The sequence below is a fragment of the Rutidosis leptorrhynchoides genome, chromosome 10, assembly GCF_046630445.1.
Source record: "Rutidosis leptorrhynchoides isolate AG116_Rl617_1_P2 chromosome 10, CSIRO_AGI_Rlap_v1, whole genome shotgun sequence".
In the NCBI taxonomy this organism is placed as follows: domain Eukaryota; kingdom Viridiplantae; phylum Streptophyta; class Magnoliopsida; order Asterales; family Asteraceae; genus Rutidosis; species Rutidosis leptorrhynchoides.
Genome location: NC_092342.1, coordinates 315,360,509 through 315,380,145, shown reverse-complemented (window position 1 = coordinate 315,380,145; position 19,637 = coordinate 315,360,509). Strand labels below are relative to the sequence as shown.

Below are 19,637 nucleotides of genomic sequence, written 5' to 3'. Positions count from 1 at the left end.
CAGTAGTTTCGCAGAAACAAGTAAACAAGCAAGTTGTATATTAGTCCTATTAGCGAATCCTACTCAACTCGGTCAAGACTCACTAATGCAACCTAATTCCCTACAACCAATGCTCTGATACCAAATGTGACGCCCCGTACAAAACCATCATGTACGATTCATCAACAACAGGTCCATTACACGGTATATTACTACATGCTGTTTTAAAACAAGTTTTGCATTCATAAAGAGGTAACGTTTTACAAAAGATAACGTGACGCAAAGGTCGTTACAAAGCCATTATTCAAAATAACATAAGTTGCGAATGCAAAATAAAATTTTCATGATTGAGACATCTCTAAATAATGCAGCGGAAGTCTAACACAGCGAGTCTGTAACAGCAAGTCTATAACACCAAGACAACAAGTCTAACAGCGGAAGCAACAACGTCTAAGCACCTGAGAAATACATGCTTAAAAAGTCAACACGAATGTTGGTGAGCTATAATTTGTTCGTAACCAGTAATGTAATGTAGACCACGAGATTTCGTATTCAAAACAGTATGAAAAGTATATGCTTATTCTTGAGCACCCGGTAACTAACTTAACGTAATAATAATACCCCCTAAAAGTACACTTGGCGAGTGCGTATGTCCTTGAAGTATCAAACACCCGTTAAATGCTAGCGTGACTAGCCCGAGTGGGGATGTCAAACCCTATGGATCCATATCTAATATTCACGTTCACCGGTTCAAAAACCAATGATTAAACGTTACCGTGCTAAGGGGAATCTTTGTGCCGTTATATCACCCACACATATGTAAAGTTTAAGTACTCGTGTCTAGTATGTAAAAAATAAAAAGCGCATGTATTCTCACTCCCAAAAATAGTAAAGTAAAAAAAGGAAGCTATAACTCACAGTGAATGTGCGGTAAAGTCGATATGAAAAGTATGCAAGTAGTAAGTCGGTCTGAAAGGTCGTCAACCTAAGTCAAAGGTCACTAAGTCAGTATATTGTCCCCAAAAGTTTGAGAGTGAATAAATTAAGTCTTAAGTATCGTCATCATCATCATCATCATTATCATCATACGTAAAAGACAAAGTAAGTTTTCAACAAGAATAGAGATCGAAACAAAAGGCTGACTTCAGACAGCTGCTACGACCTCTATACAAAACAAAAGGATGCGTGGTCAATGGCCAAGGATCCGTATGTGAGTCCTCTAACCTCTATCCAATTTTCAGATCCTAACTCGATGTTGTTTGACCGTGGCGACGATTCAAGCGCGAGTAGGTCAGAATTTTCAGCACGTCGTTACAAGGGCGTAGTGACTTTCGGAAGGCCATAAATCCTAAACCGTATATCGGATTTAGACGAGTCCTAAATGAAAAGTCATCTACTCGAAACGAAATATCTGAAAATAAATTTTCCAGAAGTCCTAGGAGTTTGATCAGACCTCGAAAAATAGCAAACAAGTGCTCCGGTGGGTTTCTTGGTGCTTGATGCTCATCACGGTTCTCATCCTTGATGCGTGTAAGCTTCAAGTGTACAACTCTTTGATGTTTTAGCATCACCTTGATCAAGTTTCAACCATAAACACACAACTAAGAGTAAAACCTAACATTCTACAAGTTTTGAACATCAAGGTTGCCTCTTTATTGCATAAACACAATAAAGCTTCAACCGTTGTCCTTTTTACACAAGTTTATGCATCTTCATCATATGAGATGATGAAGAATTGATCTTTATCATCACAACAATCACAAAAAGGTTCCAAGTAAGTGAGATCTACAATGATAACTTAGATCTCAAGTATTAAGAAAACCCTAAGCTATAAAGCTCGGATCTTTACAAGATTAATGAGACCATAAGCTAGAAAGCTAAGATCTAATGAAAGTAATGAGACCATAAGCTAAAAAGTTAAGATCTTTAACAAAATAATGAAACCCTAAGCTAGAAAGCTTGGATCTTTAATGTTCTTGAATATCCTTAAAGTAAAAGGCTAGATCTTCAAGCTACATGAAGATCATAAACACAAGTTTTGATCTTTTTAACAAAATAAAGGAATCATAAGCTAGAAAACTTAGATCCAACAAAGTAATTGTGACGACCCCGGCAAAACACTTAACGGATCCGTCAGTTGGTCCCATAGCTTGATCGGACTTAAATGAATTAAATAAACAAAGTTGCATTCTTTCATTTCAAAATGTTGCCCAAAAAGGAAACAAACCCAATTAAGTAGTTTAAAATCAACCAACCATAGTAATGAACCAAAAGTTGACACAAAACATTGCCAACAAACCCACAATTTAAATTATCCAAAATAGAATGCAAACTTAAGTTTCATAAATAGTTTCATAAAATCTGCCCAAATGCATGCAGACTCTTCTAACGACAGCGGAAGCATCAAATAACTCAAGTACCTGTGAAAACATGCAAGTAAACTGTCAACACAAAGGTTGAGTGAATTATAGGTTTAAATAAATAAGTAAACTTTACCTCCATTATTCGATTTCCCATTACCGTTACCGTTACCACCTCTATTACCAACATTATTATTATTACCACCAGTCGCGGGAGTAGCAGACCCCGGCAAAAGCACTGTACAATCTTTAGCAATGTGCCCTTGCTTAGAGCACCTCTTACAAGTAACTGTGCAGTAACCATCATGAGCTTTATAGCAACGAGGACACACACGCTGATTTCTGTTATTAGCACCTGAGGTATCCTATTTCTTCTGCTGACCCTGGTTTTGATTGCGGTTGTTATCCCACTTTCGTTTCCCAATATCAGCCTTCTTGACAACCTCCTCACTAATTTCAACAACTGTAGTCTTGCTTCTTCTCAACACCTTGTCATTAAGTTTGTGGGCCATAGACATAGCTGCCTCAATAGTCTGGGGTTCACTGGACTCAACCCCGTGTTCAATCTTCTCGGACAAACCATCAATGTAAGCCTCAATTTTGCGGTCCTCATCCGCATAAACCCTAGGACACAGCAAAGTTAACTCGAAAAACCTTCGTTCATAGGCATCTAACTCGGTGCCATGCATTTTCAAATTCTTGAGCTCAACCTCTAGCTTCTTAAGCTCACCCCGAGGTCTATAGCGGGTGATCAATCTTTCCTTAAAATCATTCCAGGCCAAACCATAAGCTACATCGCTTCCCAAACTACTAACTAGATTGTTCCACCATGTCAAGGCACTATCCTTGAGAGTGCAACTGGCGAAGCTAACTTTGTCCTCTTCACGGACCCGACTGACCCTGGTCAACTGAAAGTCAACTCAAAAGTCAATCTTGGTCAAACATAGTCAACATTAATTTTAAAAGTGTAAGTTATAATAATAACATAGGTTATAATGTTATTTAAAGTCAAAAGTGTATAATAATGTCTTAACATAAGTTTAATTAAATAAAATGAATTATTAAAGTTAATATAAGTTGAAATGTTATAATTAGTACGACATAAGTATTTAAATAAATTAATTAAATACTAATCATAATATAAGTATTATTAATAATAATAATTTTTAAATTATATCATAAGTATTTTTAATTAATAATGAATTATTAATCATATCATAAGTTTCTAATTAAAATTATTAAATCATAAGTATTTAATAATTAAATCATAATTAAATAATAATTAAGTCTTATAATAATTAAATAATTATTTAATCTTTATTATAAGTCTTTTAATAATTTCTCAAAAACAAATTTAATACTTATCATAAGTATTTTCCTTTAATAATAAAAGTATTATTAATCATAAGTTTAATTAAAATGTTAATTAAATCATAATTAATAATTAAATGATATAATAAATATTTATATCATAAGTTTTAAATAATAATAATTACTTCTTTTATCTAAAGTAATTTATTAATAATGAAATCCATAATTTTTATCATAAGTTTAATCATTAACCACAAGTTTTAAGTTTAAAAGTTCATCGGGTCGTATCTTGAGCCCCGGGTGTCGGTTTCGGGCAAGCCACATATGCAACTTCACCTACTCAAACCACCCGACACAATTATGAACTCAAGAACACTCCAAGAACAGTCCCTAGGTCGTGGATATCAGCCATGACAACATTTGGGAAATCAATTTACTCAAAACAGTAATTCGGGCACAACGGGTGAACCGTGGCTCAGATTTAGGTGACCCGAACATGAAAATTCGTCTCACCATCAGTCCTAACCAAATGAAACACCCTAAAGACACCAAGGATGGTCACAAAGTCGGACCCAACCTTGTTCATGCCAAGAACACCTTTCAATCTTTAACAAAAATCAAATTAAGCATATCTAGGGCTCCGGGAATCGAAACGACATGAATCCGGAGTCTAAAATTAATGTCTTGATGAGAGGAACTCATTTATGTACTTTATTTTAACATTCATATTAGTTACAAATTCAGAAAACACGAATCAAACTGCTGTCCAAAATTTACAAACCGAAAACATAGCAAACGAGTAATTCTACGCATCCAAACAACATTACAACAACTAATAAACATCATACTAATAATATAAACACAAAATACAAAAATATGAATAGAAATTAAAAGTTCTAGGGTTAGGGTTTATACCCTAATCGAGAATCAAAGAATATAGATGTGTAGAGGAGATTGTGTAGAACGCGTTGGTGTTAATTGTTTCTTGATCCAAGCAATTGTTGAAGCAAAATGATGATGATGATGGGTGTGAAGGGCGACGGCCACAAGAGGGAGAGGAGAGGAGAAAAAGTGCAAGTTAGGTTTAGGGAATTTTTGTGAATTAAAATTATGTGAAACAAAAATGAGAAGCAAAGGGATACACCCCCCTCCCATATTCGGCCGATTTTGAATGGGGGTGGGCCCCTTAGTGGGCCAACTTGTCCATTATTGAAAAACGTGCAATTCCTGATGGCCCGAAAGCTCGAACGAATCCCGAAACGCGAAAACACGCTTACGCGATTAAAATTTCGGAAAGATAACAAACGCGCGACGAAAAATAAATATAAATACACCTATTAATAATATGATCATAAAATATCATATTTAAAATATTTAGGATTTAAAAATCCCGAAAGCTCGACCGTTGGTTTAAAAACCGAAAAGATTCGCCGGATGGAAATCCGCGAGACGTAGAAACGTATAAATTAAAATATGAATACATATATTCACATAACACATAATAATTATTATATATATATTATTACAAAAATAATAATATAGGTCATAGAAATGACGTGGCACACTAACAGTTAACGGTCGTTAAATAATTAACGGAAAAAGATAACGGAAAAAGTAGGGTCGTGACAGTAATGAAGATTCAAAGCTAGAAAGCTTGAATCTTTCATGTTCTTGAAGGATTCAAACCAAAGTTTGTATCTACAAGATATAACAAGATCAAGAAGCTAAAAATCTTGATCTTGCATGATGATGATGATGTCGAAAATGAGAAGAGAAGAAGAAGAAGAAGAAAATTTAAAACTTACACTTTTTAGAGTGAGAAAGACTAGAGAGAGAATTAGAGAGTAAGTGTGTGTAAAATGTGAATGAGATTAATTATAAAATGGGTGAGGTTTGCTTGGTATTTATAGGGTGGTGAGGTGACCGTGGGTATGGGGGGACAAGTGGGGGACAACTTTTGCTTTTTGGTTAATGGTGGTTTAAAGTTGGTGCTTATGTTGGGATCTCATGCAACAATTGTGAATATGGTTAACAAAAATGCTAGTATGTTTCCTCTAATAAATGGGTATTTGTCTTACATTTATATGGGTCATAAAATTATTAAAATTGGGCTAATTAAATAGTCCATTAGCTAGAGTATGGTGGGCTTGAGTCCAGTAAGGTAGAAAGTCCAACAAGACTAACTAGTGAGCATAAGTAAATTACTAAGCGTAATTAAGCAACCATAAACCCAAGTAATTGTTATTAGAAAATAACAATTAGTATTACGTAGTCATAATATTACAATTATGACCAAAGTTTAACGTGTACAAAGTACATAGCTCGTTCTAAACGTCAAGTGACACTAACGGTCATAAAAGCATTCGAGGATTAAGTTAAGTGATTACACTTAATAGCACGTTGTAAGATATTAACGAGAGTATTTAATCATGAATAAAGATCCCAGAGCATAAACTAGCTCAGTACGCACGTATACGCAGATTCGTGAAAGTATAGAGCACAAAAATATAAGTCGAAAAAGTCGAGTCGTTACAGCTGAGATGGATGTGGATAAAGTTTTGACCATCGAAATGTTCCTGGTAATTGAGTATTCTTCAGCTAGACATGGTTGTATGTTTGTATTGTTTGTTTCAATTGTGTTGTATAGTGATAGAGCTACTTGGTATGGTTATAATCAAGTAGATAATAAGGTCAATATTTTCAAGAAAGCTTTATTAAAGTATGTATTGGTTGTACTTAATTTGATAGTTTGAATTTATTTATCTAATTTCGTAGTTTTTCAAAAAAATAAAAAACAAAGAATATTATGCTAATATTATGCTAATAAATTACAAAATACTTTACACAACATCGAGATTGAAAAGATATCTGGTGAATTCAACTAAATTGTGTATATAAAAAATACCGGCTTACATCACGACCTATACGACATGGATTCAAAACTAACATCAAAAATGACATTTTAATGACATAGTAATCCAAAACTACATAATCCGATATCCTATATGACCATAAAATAAAAATGATATGTATATGATATTACAATGTATAATTATGGTTGTCAATGGTTATTGATTAGTGTTGATTATTGATGATAATATGAGAATTATAAGAATTATTTTTTTGATATAATTTAGGAAATTATGATTGAATGTAAGTAGTTTGTAAAATGAAGTATATTATACATATATTTTGTTTTTGAGATATTCCAAATTAATTGTTCACATTTATAAATGAAAAAATAATAACGTGATAACGTTATTTTGTATCTCTAGTTTATATATGTAAGACAAAAAGATAAGTAAAAAGTAAGAGGTAAGATTGAAAAATGAACAAAAAATACACGTAACAAGTATTTTTTTTAAACTGTATATTTTTCGTCCACGGAATTGATTTTGGATGCAGGAGTCTTACACATAACATATGATTATGATTATGATTATGATCATTGGCGGATCTAGGAAAAATTTTCACCGGGTGCGAATTTTTTTTAAACGTAAAGATGTTTTTTTGACAAGATATAGAGGTTTCGGGGCAAAATATAGAGTTTTTTGAGCAAAATATAGAGGTTTTTGAGCAACACGAAGGTTTTGGGGCAAAATATGGAGGTTTTGGGGCAAAATATGAAGGGTTTGGGGCAAAAAAAATTCCACCAGGAGCAAAATCGAAAAACCGAAAAAATTTGCACTAAAATTTCGAAATCCACCGGGGGCGGGCCCCCCACCCAATACATTGGATCCGCCTCTAATTATGATTAGGAATGAGATCGGTTCCGGAACCGTACCGGGACCGGTTAGTACCAGTACCGAAATTGGGTAAAATGAAGAACCGAAACCATACCAAAATTTCAATACGATACCGATTTCGGTACCGGTACATGACCGGTATTTTTCGATTTATTACCCACTTGGTACCGCAATTTGTGATTTTCTTGTTTTACCAATTCAAATTCGAACTACTCTCAAATCAGAAAGACAAATAAGCATTAACATTAACATCATAAATTAAAAAAGATCCATAAAACAGCATACAAATAGTGGTATCCATTATTCATTATTCAATAAATATGAAATCTAGATTCCAAAACCGGCTAAATCAAAAGCTTGGGTATAGCTACAGAATCTGAACACGAAACAATGAGACCATTAAGCATGATTAGTCTAAAAAGATGTTAATTTCACATTGAATTTCTCCTACAATTCATAACCAACCTCCCATAATGAAAACAAAAAGATATCATTCCAATTAACATCAACATTTGAGGTCACAACCCAAGAATTCTACAGATACCATAGCTAAATTCCAAAATTAGGATGGTTACATAAAGACTAAAGTTCAAATTTTTTTCGTAGCAGTTCGAAAGAAAATGCATTTATAAGCAATACAATTACTCACCAGACTAACATCAAGAATGTAAAAAAAGGATTTATTTCGTCTTTTTCCTCAATTGCTTTCCGAGTTTCTTTAACTTAGTGTTCGTTTATCTTCTTTCTTTTCCTCTTCACACTATCAACCCATATTTTGTGATTATCTTCATTATTATTATTATTGACAGATTAAATATACCCAGATTGACACAAAAACTAGGGATTTTATTGATTGTTAATTACGATTTATCTTATTCTAATTTTCTAATTTATATTATGTGTATAAGTTCGGTATCTAGTACCGAAATACTGTGTAAATACCGGAACCGGAACCGTAAAATCCCGAAACCGAAAACCTTGATTTCTTAAAACCGATACCGATTACCGTTCGGTACGGTTTTCGGTACCGGTACCGGTTCAGTACGGGGTCGGTTTCGGTTTTTGGGTCCATTTGCTCATGCCTAATTACGATTATGATTATGATTTTTTATTGTACTACCACGTATATGATTATTACTCGATTTTATGTTGTGTCAAGTTTTCAAAACTTAGGTAAACAGCATATACGTGTATTGTAAAACGTCAATAGTGTTACCGGCCCAAAACCAGTTGGTAGGGCCTCGAACATATCGGAATAAACACCACCACCACCACTTCAAACAGTCCAACAACTTCCAGCTGTTTTATCATCTTCATCTATTCTTCAATTTTATTTTATTTTCCATATAATTATTCAATTCAATTTCATCACAACAATTACAATCCCCCAATTTCACCACTTTCCATGGCTTCATGTAAGTCCCCCTTCTTTTCTAATCTTACAACATTCATCCTACAAACCCTAATTTAATTGTATATATATGTATGTGTTCATATTTGTATACGCTATGGCGTACTAATTTCTAGGGTTTTAGATGATAAAGTTTGCATTTTTATGACAAATTAGGTATCTTGAAACTAAATTTGCAGTTGAATTTTGTTACCAGGTAGTTTTGGGGCATCAAGTTTGAAACTTTATGATAACTTAAGGTTAGGTCCTGCTAAAGTTGAAGTAGCTAATTTACAACATAATGCTAACGGATTGAAGGTCTCAAATTCGCAACGGTTTGAGGGTTTGGTGATGTCACAACGTTCGTATAAGGCGTCATACCGGTGCTTGTGTTTGCCTGCCAAGATTGCTCAATGTAAGTTATATTTTTTATTTGGTTGTAAAACTCATTAGGTTTGATGGTTTGTGGTAGTGTCAATTATATGATGTTTGTACTTAGTGAATTAGACAATAGCTCTGGTGTTGATCAGTTTTAGGGTTTAGTGTTTAGGCTTGTATCATAATTGATCTCTGATTACATTGTAAAGATGTAAGGTCGATTGAGTGACATTTGGGATTTGGATAGTGTATGGACTATCGAAGCATGCTTTTTCGGTATGAGACTTGAATTATAGCTTGTTGTGTTAAAATTTTGACCCAATTCTATTCGAATCCCAGTTGAACAGTTTATTGGAGTAAGCATTGCTACATCCGGGTTGGGAAACATGAATACGTTTTCTAATATTTATTGTTACATCACAAGATAGTCCAGTGGTTGCGGCGGCCTTGAGTTTCTTGCAATAGGTGTCATGTTCGACTCCTGCCTAGGACGAATATTTTATGTTGGCCAGGGAAGGGTTGGAAACAACCATGGAGTAATCCTGTTGGGCTGCGTACATCAGAGTATGATGTCGGATTAATCGCCCTCCCGGGTAACCCGAACTGTGAAAACCCTTCTCTAGCTTTTTACACCTTTTTAGCCGATATTTTGCAACTGTATGCATGTTCTCTACAGAGTTGCAAGCACGTCCTGTTTTCCTTTAAGCGGAGACAAATGTCAAATATTATGTTGAATAATTGTCATAAATAGGTGTTACTAACCTATTGTAAATAGTAATGTGAAGATGTCCGATTTGCAAACTCCTTTTAGCTAATATATTGCGAGATAAGTTCATCAACATACTATTTGTATTAACTTTATGAACATGTGAAGACCTCACATTTATCTATTTCTGAGACCTCTACAACAGTTCATTAGACCATATTAATGTCTTATTTTATTTTACCTCAACATTCTGTGTAATTACGGTTATAAGCTTTAACTTCTTTTGAGTCACATGTTACAATCATTTCCTAATAAAATCTCACAACGTATGTTAAAAATTTATTGTATGTAACAGCTGGTACAGACTCAGAAGATCGTTCAGAGGTGGAAAAATCATCTGAATCAACAAGCCGATTCACACCAAGTGCTTCTGATGTAAGTAATTTTCTTCGTTCAGTTAAAATATGTATGTATAATTTTTTACACGGGTACTACTTCTTACCAAAGTAAGTATGAAAATTCACTTTTTTCATTTACAACATATTCACAGGTGGAGTCGCTTCTAACCGAAATTTGTGATACAACCTCAATTGCAGAGGTCGAATTAAAAGTAAGTACTCGTATATATAGACAAAGGTTGAAAGAGACGCGAGATGAATGCGAGTCGATAAGGACGTTGACCAACATTGACTTTTAAATAATATATAGGATATAGGATATAGGATTTTATATTGTTTTCTATAATTATAGCATCTTTATTAGTTTATCTTCAAATGATACTATGTAAGTAGGTGTAGCTAATTATTAAATGGGCTTTGGATTTTCATTTACACTAGAACAAGGCTGGACAAAAAGTCAACTTTTGACTGATGTTGACCGACTTTTCCTGACTTTGACCTGACTTTTATCGTTGACCGACTAATTAGACGTTTTTGGATGAAACGGGATGGGCTAGTCACCAAACCTCAGGCGTCGCAACTGCCGTTTGCAACCATGTATATAGGAAACTATCTTCATATAGCACATGCATGATGCTCTTTGTATTTGTTTATTCTTGTTTCTCAATCAACTATATATGTTGTCAGCTTGGTGGATTTCGGTTACATGTACTGAGAGACTTAACGGGAGGAAGTACGAGTTCTCCACCAGCAGTTTCTGCTCCGATCGTAAGTGCAACCGTGGATGCAACTGAACAAAACGGGTCGGTATCATCACAGTCTTTGGCAATTACTAAAGGTGAACCTAGTTCAGTTTCGGTTCAGACAGTTCTTGACAGAGCTGCTGATGAAGGATTGGCTTTAATTCAGTCTCCAAGGGTGAGAAGCAATATAATGAATCTACTTCTACTTTTTATTATAAAAAGAATTGTTTTATTAGAATATGCGAGTTAAATCAAAATGTGTAATGCAGGTTGGGTTCTTTCGAAGATCACGAACTATTAAGGGGAAGAAAGCACCTCCACCGTGCAATGAGGTAATCACTTTTGTCTTTTTCATTATTTTTTTTGTGACTTTTCGGCTTTTTCATGTTAGAATCAGCTATATGTTCATTTACATTTTGCGTTTTAGAATTTAAAAATACATAAAAATGAACCCACCCTTGTGGTCCAGTGGTTCTTCCCTTTACACTTGTGCATTGGGATGGGGGTGGGGAGGTCTCAAGTTCGAGTCCCTCCCCTTAAAAATATTCGTGGGATTTATTTCCTGAAAGCCGAATTGCCCCGGGGAAGGTTTTACCGACCCGTATTCAGGACTCAGGTCCGGCCGCCTGCCCCTCGAGATGGTATAAGGTTCGGATCCCTGTAATGCGGTTCGGGTTTCCTGCCCGAAAGCACGTGCGTGCGTGGCAAATGAGAGTATTCGATGCCAACAACTTGCCTTTCAAAAAAAAAAAAATACATAAAAATGTAATTAGCTGTGTTGACTAACAAAGCTGTTACTTCCCAACAAGAATATTGTTTGTCTTGCACCCGATGTTCAATCTTCATGTCTACTTGAGGTGGTAAAACAGTCAGGTTTGGGTGTGAACTTTGGGTAGAAACACATAATTTGTATATACACTAAAGCGAGTTTAAAAGTTACATTCTTTTTCAATTTGTGTGTGAACTTTGACTTTGGGTTTAACTTGAAATATGTTATATGTTATTAGGGACTTAATTGGTATGTGTATCTTTTGGATCTAATTCACGACTTCATGCTACATACTTATCTGAGCTTAATTACAACCACATTATCTGTTTTGTGTTATAAGTAGTGTTGGCGCTAGTTTCGTCTCCAAGTTTAAGCTTCAAAGTGATTTTGCATCTTTTTGTGCTTACAAAATTCAACATGTTCGCATTTATGTTTTTGTGGGGTGATGGTACTTTTGTGGTCTCGCAGACTCTATATTCATTATTTAATTTAAAATGTAATTAACTAATTTCTGTGTGTGTCTTGTCTTGCATCATATTAACAGAAGCAAATTGTAAAGGAAGGTCAAGTTGTTTGTTACATTGAGCAGCTTGGTGGAGAGCTTCCAATTGAGGTTTATACTTTGTTATTTTGTGTTAAGCTTATTTAACAAATTTCTATTATAAAATTCACTGGCAACGTACATAAAAATCTGCTACAACTACAAATTTTCATCTTACTTTTTTGTACTTTTTCACAGTCGGATGTAGCCGGAGAGGTTATTAAGATACTTCGTAATGATGGTGGTATGCAAATTTTATCTTTATTAAGAACTGTTAACAGTATTAGTTAGAGGGGTGTCAACCTCATCCCACGTATTTTATGGGTTGATTTTGGTTATGTTTTATCTCAAACGGGTAAAAAGTATTTTAAATACCTTGTCTAACGCATTGAATGGGTTAAACGGTTTGAAAAACGCACAAAGTGTAGTCTTAATGCATAAAACCTCTTAAAGTGTTATTTAATTCTAAAATGGATAAAATGGATTTTATTGATTTTGAATATTATGAAACCTTTTAATTTTTTCAAAAAATGCTCCAGCCATTGCGTTTATATACTTGGATACAAAATTTTGGACACCAGTTTAGATTGATATTGCGGGTCAACCTGATCTGACCCGTACCAAAGTCACCCATTTACAAAACCAGCCTACACTGCCCATTTTGCCACCTCTAGCCTATCACTCACTGTCTATCGTAGTACGCAATCTTATATCTTAACATGTTTGATTGTTGTGGACAGATCCTGTTGGATACGGTGATGCTCTAATTGCAGTTCTTCCCTCTTTTCCTGGGATCAAGAAGCTTCAGCCGTGATAGCCGACTATACATTCCTTTCCCCTTTTCCTGAGCAGATGGGTTTATCACTGTGTTTGTCGAGTTTAGATTATTTAAATACTCATACATACATATAACAAAAATCCATGAACAGCGAGAGAATCTTTGAACTATATTTTTTTTAGAAAGATGTTTTTTTTATAATATACATTTGTGGCTTTTGTATGACTGAGCTCTCATCTAATAAAGATGTAAATTCAGAATTGGTTTGCTTTTCATATACGTACTCAACAACATCTATCTTCGACGTAGGCATATAGTTGATCTAAGTTGATACAATGGTTGATTTGAAAAGCGAGATAATTATGACATCATCATCCAATCAATGATTGAAAATCATTGTTGACGTGTCGTACTCTTTTACATCTATGAGGCCTGGAGCTTAACTATAAACGCAACATACATATAAAATGATCCATCATAAAGACATGAACCCCAAAGAACACCAGAATACACATCTAAAAGTGATCACTACATACTATTATTATTTCTCAAAAAAGAAAAATATCCTGTGATGAACCAATTTGAAGAATGGGAAGAGAATAAAAATGTAAAGGTTAAGTGGTAGTAGTTTGGAGGTTAAGAGGTTCATTTATATTTGGACTTCGAAAATGTCCACATGAAACCAGAAACGATCTTTTTAACATCGTCTCTTATAGAAAGGAAGGCACAAAGGACCGCAATTGACATTGTAGGGTAGTAAACAGAAACAACGTTTTTATGACCATTCAAGAAACGTGGTTCCTTCGAAAGTCCCCACAGTAACATAAGCATACCGAAAAGTCCCAACCTCCTCGATTGAAACAGACCGATTATCGCTCCTGCCACAGCCAAATAGCTTCCCGCCAGAACCTGGTCACAAATCAATGATAAATATCCTGGCTTAAGAACTTAAAGTAGGACCCAAAAGGCTAAAAAAACAGAACACGCACCTCAAGGTGCTGGAGATCAGTTGTTGAAGGGGGTCCTTTGATATGTTTCGCCTTGTATGCATCGAGTACGTTGTTGTACTTTGGGATCGGCTTATCGTTAAAAACAGCTTTTCCAACGGCACCTGGGTACAGAAGAACTTTCACTACCCCTGAAGGAATCACTTGACTTGCAATTAATTGTGAAGATGTTAGCTCCAATGGCGTCATGCATGTACCAATTCTACATGGAAACCTGCATTAAAAAAAAAAAAAAAGATTACAGCCATATAAATTAACGCTTGTTTCAGTATTGAACAGAACTTCAAAATTTCTTAAACCCACGGAATACGAAAGAGCATAAAGTCGCCACCTGAAGGTTTTAGAACATCTTGCAGTACTCAAAATTCAAGTAAAAGTAATCGTAATAGCTAATTTTCTGTTTTTGAGTAATAATGATAATGTTAAAAGAGTACACAACATTTGATAAGATATTATGCAGTACTACATTTGCTTGTCACCATTAAGGGGCCACACATGATGCTTTTTATGTGCTTCACAAAAGATTTTACAAATACATTTGACTGTTCAAAGCAGTCCCAAATTATTTATTTATTTATTTTTAACGATGAAACATAAGCAAATTCCAATTACAAAACACCCTGAGAAACTATGTAAAACATCTAAATTCATAGTTAACTCCCAAAACTAAGCTACATTGGGTATTACTACGTTTGTTAACCATATTCGATTAATCATAATGATCAAACACATCTTTTGCTGTTCTTCACTTCCTTAAAATTTAGAAATCGCAATGTCTATCAATCTAATCCAACAAAAGCAGGTCTGAACTAGTTCATCGTAAGTTAAACCACGCCAATATATATCTACAAGGATCCCAAGAAAAGTCAAATTTCGTAACTGGAAGAACTAATCTGATATCACAATAATGGACCATTTAAGTCAACAACTTCACGAATTAATCACCTATTAAGAGTGTTTGACAGTATTTTGAAAAATAGATCAGTGAATAAAAGTTAATAATCTAGACACACATGTGTTGCATCCAATACATTATGTGATTAGATGCACATCCAAAAGTTGAATTTTTTTTTAATTGTGATGCTTCAAATGCTTCAAATGCTTCTTACACCTTCAATTGAGACAAAAAAAAATGGTTGATTATGTAATATTGTAGATTTATATGATTCAAATAGCAAGTGCTATACGATTTTTTAAGAATTTTTTATGTTCTTAGCTGCTCTTTCCTCTGTATGTGTACACACACACACACACACACACACACACACACACACACACACACACATAAGATATATTCAAATAACATATTTCATACTTTGAAAACACATTTTGCATATAATATCTAATATATTCTCCTAGAAGAAACGTATTAGGTATATACATACATATAGCAACATTGTTATGTAAAACAATAAAAGTAACAATTTTAGGTCTGCATTGCCATTAAATCACTTATTAGTGAATAAACTAGCCTAAATTCTACAGGAATATCAACATGAAACTGTAAAAAAAAAAAAGCAATTAAAAAAAATTAACTGCCGCATAACTACAAATGCGAAAGTTTCCCTAAGGACGATAACTTGATCATAATTAGGTCAATTCAATCTCTAAATAGGAGTGATATCCGATAATCATTAAACAATTTGCAAATGTAAAGTTCGTCAACGCAAGGAATGAATTAATTAATAATTAATAAATAGAAAGTGTGTAAAATGATAAAACATGACATACAATGAGTACCTGAAAAGAGGAATTTGGAAAAAGATGAAGAAAAAGAAGATTCTGGAAGCAGTGAAAGAAATGATTGTTGCCCACGCTTTCTTCACTTTTGAAGAAGCCATGCCGGACGGACGGATCCTTTGTACGAATCCTTTTATTTATTTATTTATTTCTTTTTACCTACGTTTATTTATTTTTTTAATTTATAATTAAGGTAATTCAATAATTATAGGTAGAGTTTTCGCTTTTTAACGTGGTCGGCGACGGCCGCGGTTATAACCCACGACACATTGAAGGGCCTAACTGATTCGCCTGTAAATTCTCCTTCAAAATAACCATTTTTTGAAAAGAAAAACAAAATAGAATTTTGGTAATAACAATCTTAAGAGTTAATTTAATATGTATTAATGAATCATTGTAAATACATAAATATATAAACATACATATTTTAGAGTCATAAAACTTCCGTTTACCAATTTGTATCTATAATCGCTATTGCAGCTTATATAATAAGAAAAGTATACTAAAGTACGTTAATTTTGATTTATTTGACCGACTTTCACCGAATTTTCAACTTTTGATCGGCATTGACCTGACATTTCCCGCATTTGACCCGACTTTTGACCGTTGATTGACTTATTAGATGTCGAGACGTAGTCGAGATGGGCTAGTAGTCATCAAAACTCCGCAATGACCGCTGTAACCGACACAGTGGTCGCCGCAAAGGACGCAGTAGTCACTGTAACAGACGCAACAGACGGCGTTTGCAATCAAGTTTTAACTTGTGGGTAAATATATAAGACGATATGTGACATCAATACAAATTAACATATTATTTATTATTAGTTATTAAAATACATAAATTAACAATATATACATAACGTAACCCTAAATACTTTGTTACACTCGACCCTTTATTTTATGGTTTTAACTCTATAGAAAAGTAATGATAACTTTCATGTTGCTCAATGTGAGATTAGATTAACAAATAAACATTTTTGTAACCTCATCATTACCTTTTAGTCATACATCACCAATATATGTTTTAATACATTGTAGGGTTTGAGGGTAGTGCCTAGCATTTTTAGTTAGATTGTTTCTGCCCAATTTTGAGCCGATTGGAGTGGAAAACACTTTTTTATCTGTTGTACGGCATCTTAGACCACAATTTCATAAAAACTCTTACATATTGGACTCCGAAATTTGTATTGACAGTCGTAGACAATCATAACCATCAAAATATTCAAAGAATATTACTTTTTTGATGTATGTATGTATATCTACAGAGCAACGTAGCGTAATATTTACTGTAGATATATGTATTCACGTAAATTTTCATTGAAGTGTCCCTGCCATCTTAAATTTTGTAACATGCTTTACTTATTATTTTTTATTGTTTATGTTTATTAGTAATCATAATTTAATATAATATGATATATTATATTATTATTATTATGTATTAGTTTTATTTCCTTTCTTTACTCTCATCCCGACTCGAGAATACAAATAACATATATTATATTACATTCTTTTCTTTCATTATTGTCTCTTTTGTATTCCTTCCCACTCCTTTCCATTAAAAAAAAAAAACTCGAAAACACAGCCTAAGGGTTTACAATTGTGGGTTTACAATTGTGATTGTTCTGATTGTCAAAGTTTAATACTCTGCAATATTTTATACTTTCTAGGTATAATCTTTTATTCAATGCAAGTGCACACACTTTCTAAAATATGCATGATCATCTTTTAAAGTCTGCCAAACACAAATGCATGTTAAGAAGCCCAACACGAGAGTATAAAACTATCATTCTAGTTCTCATAAAAACAATAAATGGAAACAGAGTTTAAAACCATGGAAAACAACTTTAAGCTTGTGAATTCGAAAATTTCAAAACTGAAAGAACAACAAGAGATCACCAAAAACTATTTAACAACGAGCATTCATAATCTGCGAGTTACCAACAAAAACCTGCAAAAGATGGAGATTTTCATGGCAGATGCACATGGCAATCCCAACTTCATAAACCTAATAATTGCTCATTTCGAAAAGGAACAAGAACAAGGCTATAGTAAAAATGGTATTGGAGGATTGATTCAATCATCTTTGCCATTTATCCTACCAAACTTGAGATTGTTAGCAAAAAAGCCTAATCTTTCATTCGTGTACAAGCTTTTTGACATGGTGTCCGACCCTAAAACAAACTCTGTAATGTTATGGAGTGTATCTGGTACTAGTTTCTTCATTAAAGATGCAGAGGGGTTACAAAATTATGTTAAAGAAATATTCAATCACGAAATGAAAACATTCTATAACACGCTCGGTGAATTTGTAAGTATCCTACTTTACAGTTAATCGGTTTCACTTTTTCATTGCCAGTCGTGGTAAATTCAACCCATATTCACGGGTCAAACAGGTCGAAAGTCCCATGAAATTAATTTTGTTATATCGTTATACTGTAATAATCTGTAACTAGCTGTGGGGTTCCTTATTGTGTACTGTAAATCTGATAGGGCTTCCGATGTGAAGACAAATTTTTACGAGAATACGCAAATGAAAACTTTCAGAGGGACAAGAAACATATGTTGAAGGACATGAAGAGTAAGAGAAAACTATGGGCGGTTAAAAAGAACATGCAAAACGACATGGAAGATGAACTACAAAGACTGAAGTTTTTCCTTGATGCTATAAAGGTGAATATTATAAAAATTAAGGAAAAAGAGAAAACTACAAAGCGTGATTTACGGCATTTGAAGATGTGCTTGGAGTTTGCTAGTAAGAGGATGACACAAAAGGAAATGAAACAAAGGACTGATTTACCTAATGCTGGTTGCCAATTCCAAACAGATGTGAGTTAATTTTATCTTCTACCATGATATGCAAACATACATTTGACCCAGTCATTTATGGATGGATCAATCTGGGTTGTGTTTTATCTCAATCGAGTCAAATTATCAGTAGCAAAATGAGAATGGGTTAAATGGGTCATACAGGTCAAAAATCACCTAGAAGATTTGGATTACTGTTATGCTAAATTGTTTTTATAATCAGAACACCAAGTCTAAAACTATTGTTCAAAATATTCAAAAGATGGAACCAAGCCAGGCATTTTTTGACCTGTTACAATTATGTGCTTTTCGATTTGCTTAATAATTCAAGTGTAATACGTCATTATGTACTGAGAATAATGTTTATGAACATAAATGTGTTTTAACGTAGAATTTAAAGGAATCGACTATGCCCAAACATAATAAACCAGTATTCTTGGAAATTCGAGGAACTCAAAAGTTAGAAAAAAGAGAAACTAAAAGAAGACCATGGTTAGATCAAATGGATGTGGATATTGGAAAACTTGAGCAAGATATGTACAAACTTAATGTACAAATTCAAAATTTGGAACAAGGACAGGTGTTCGTAGAAGATCAGTTGGCTGCTATAGAAGAAATCTTACCAGGTACGGAGATAAAGCAACATGATATCAAATCATACATGAACAAACTATTCAAGAATCCTATTGCTTTTCCTAGAAAACGGTCAAGAGAAAACAAAAACAAGAACATACACGAAAAGGGCGTTAAAAAGACACGAACTTGTTGTGAAAGCCCAAAGCAAACCATGAACAAAGATGATGACACTACAAATCATGAAGATATGTTCTCAGCAACAGAATGGACTGATCATGATCTCATGCTTCTTATTGGACTGTCGGAATACGAACCGACTTTTTCCTGATTTTGAGTTGTACTTACTGCTATAATAATTATGAGTTTTAGATGTAATGTTCTGAATATATAGCTTTAGTTGCATATTCATT

At 33.9% G+C, this 19,637-nt stretch overlaps 2 protein-coding genes across 2 annotated transcripts; one reads left to right on the top strand and one right to left on the bottom strand.

The window, feature by feature from the left end:
- Positions 1–8,575: 8,575 nt before the first annotated feature.
- Positions 8,576–13,378, top strand: LOC139872791 (uncharacterized). The gene is made up of 9 exons (XM_071860717.1): positions 8,576–8,811; positions 9,004–9,201; positions 10,226–10,305; positions 10,421–10,480; positions 10,956–11,186; positions 11,281–11,343; positions 12,325–12,393; positions 12,520–12,565; positions 13,062–13,378. Exons 1-9 carry the CDS (start codon positions 8,802–8,804, stop codon positions 13,133–13,135), a joined length of 831 nt encoding a protein of 276 aa, XP_071716818.1. The 5' UTR covers positions 8,576–8,801; the 3' UTR covers positions 13,136–13,378.
- Positions 13,379–13,670: 292 nt separating this feature from the next.
- LOC139871260 (uncharacterized) lies at positions 13,671–15,947 on the bottom strand. Its single transcript, XM_071858989.1, has 3 exons — positions 15,847–15,947; positions 14,089–14,320; positions 13,671–14,008 (listed from the first exon to the last, which is right to left on the bottom strand). Exons 1-3 carry the CDS (start codon positions 15,945–15,947, stop codon positions 13,745–13,747), a joined length of 597 nt encoding a protein of 198 aa, XP_071715090.1. The 3' UTR covers positions 13,671–13,744.
- Between the last annotated feature and the right edge of the window lie 3,690 nt (positions 15,948–19,637).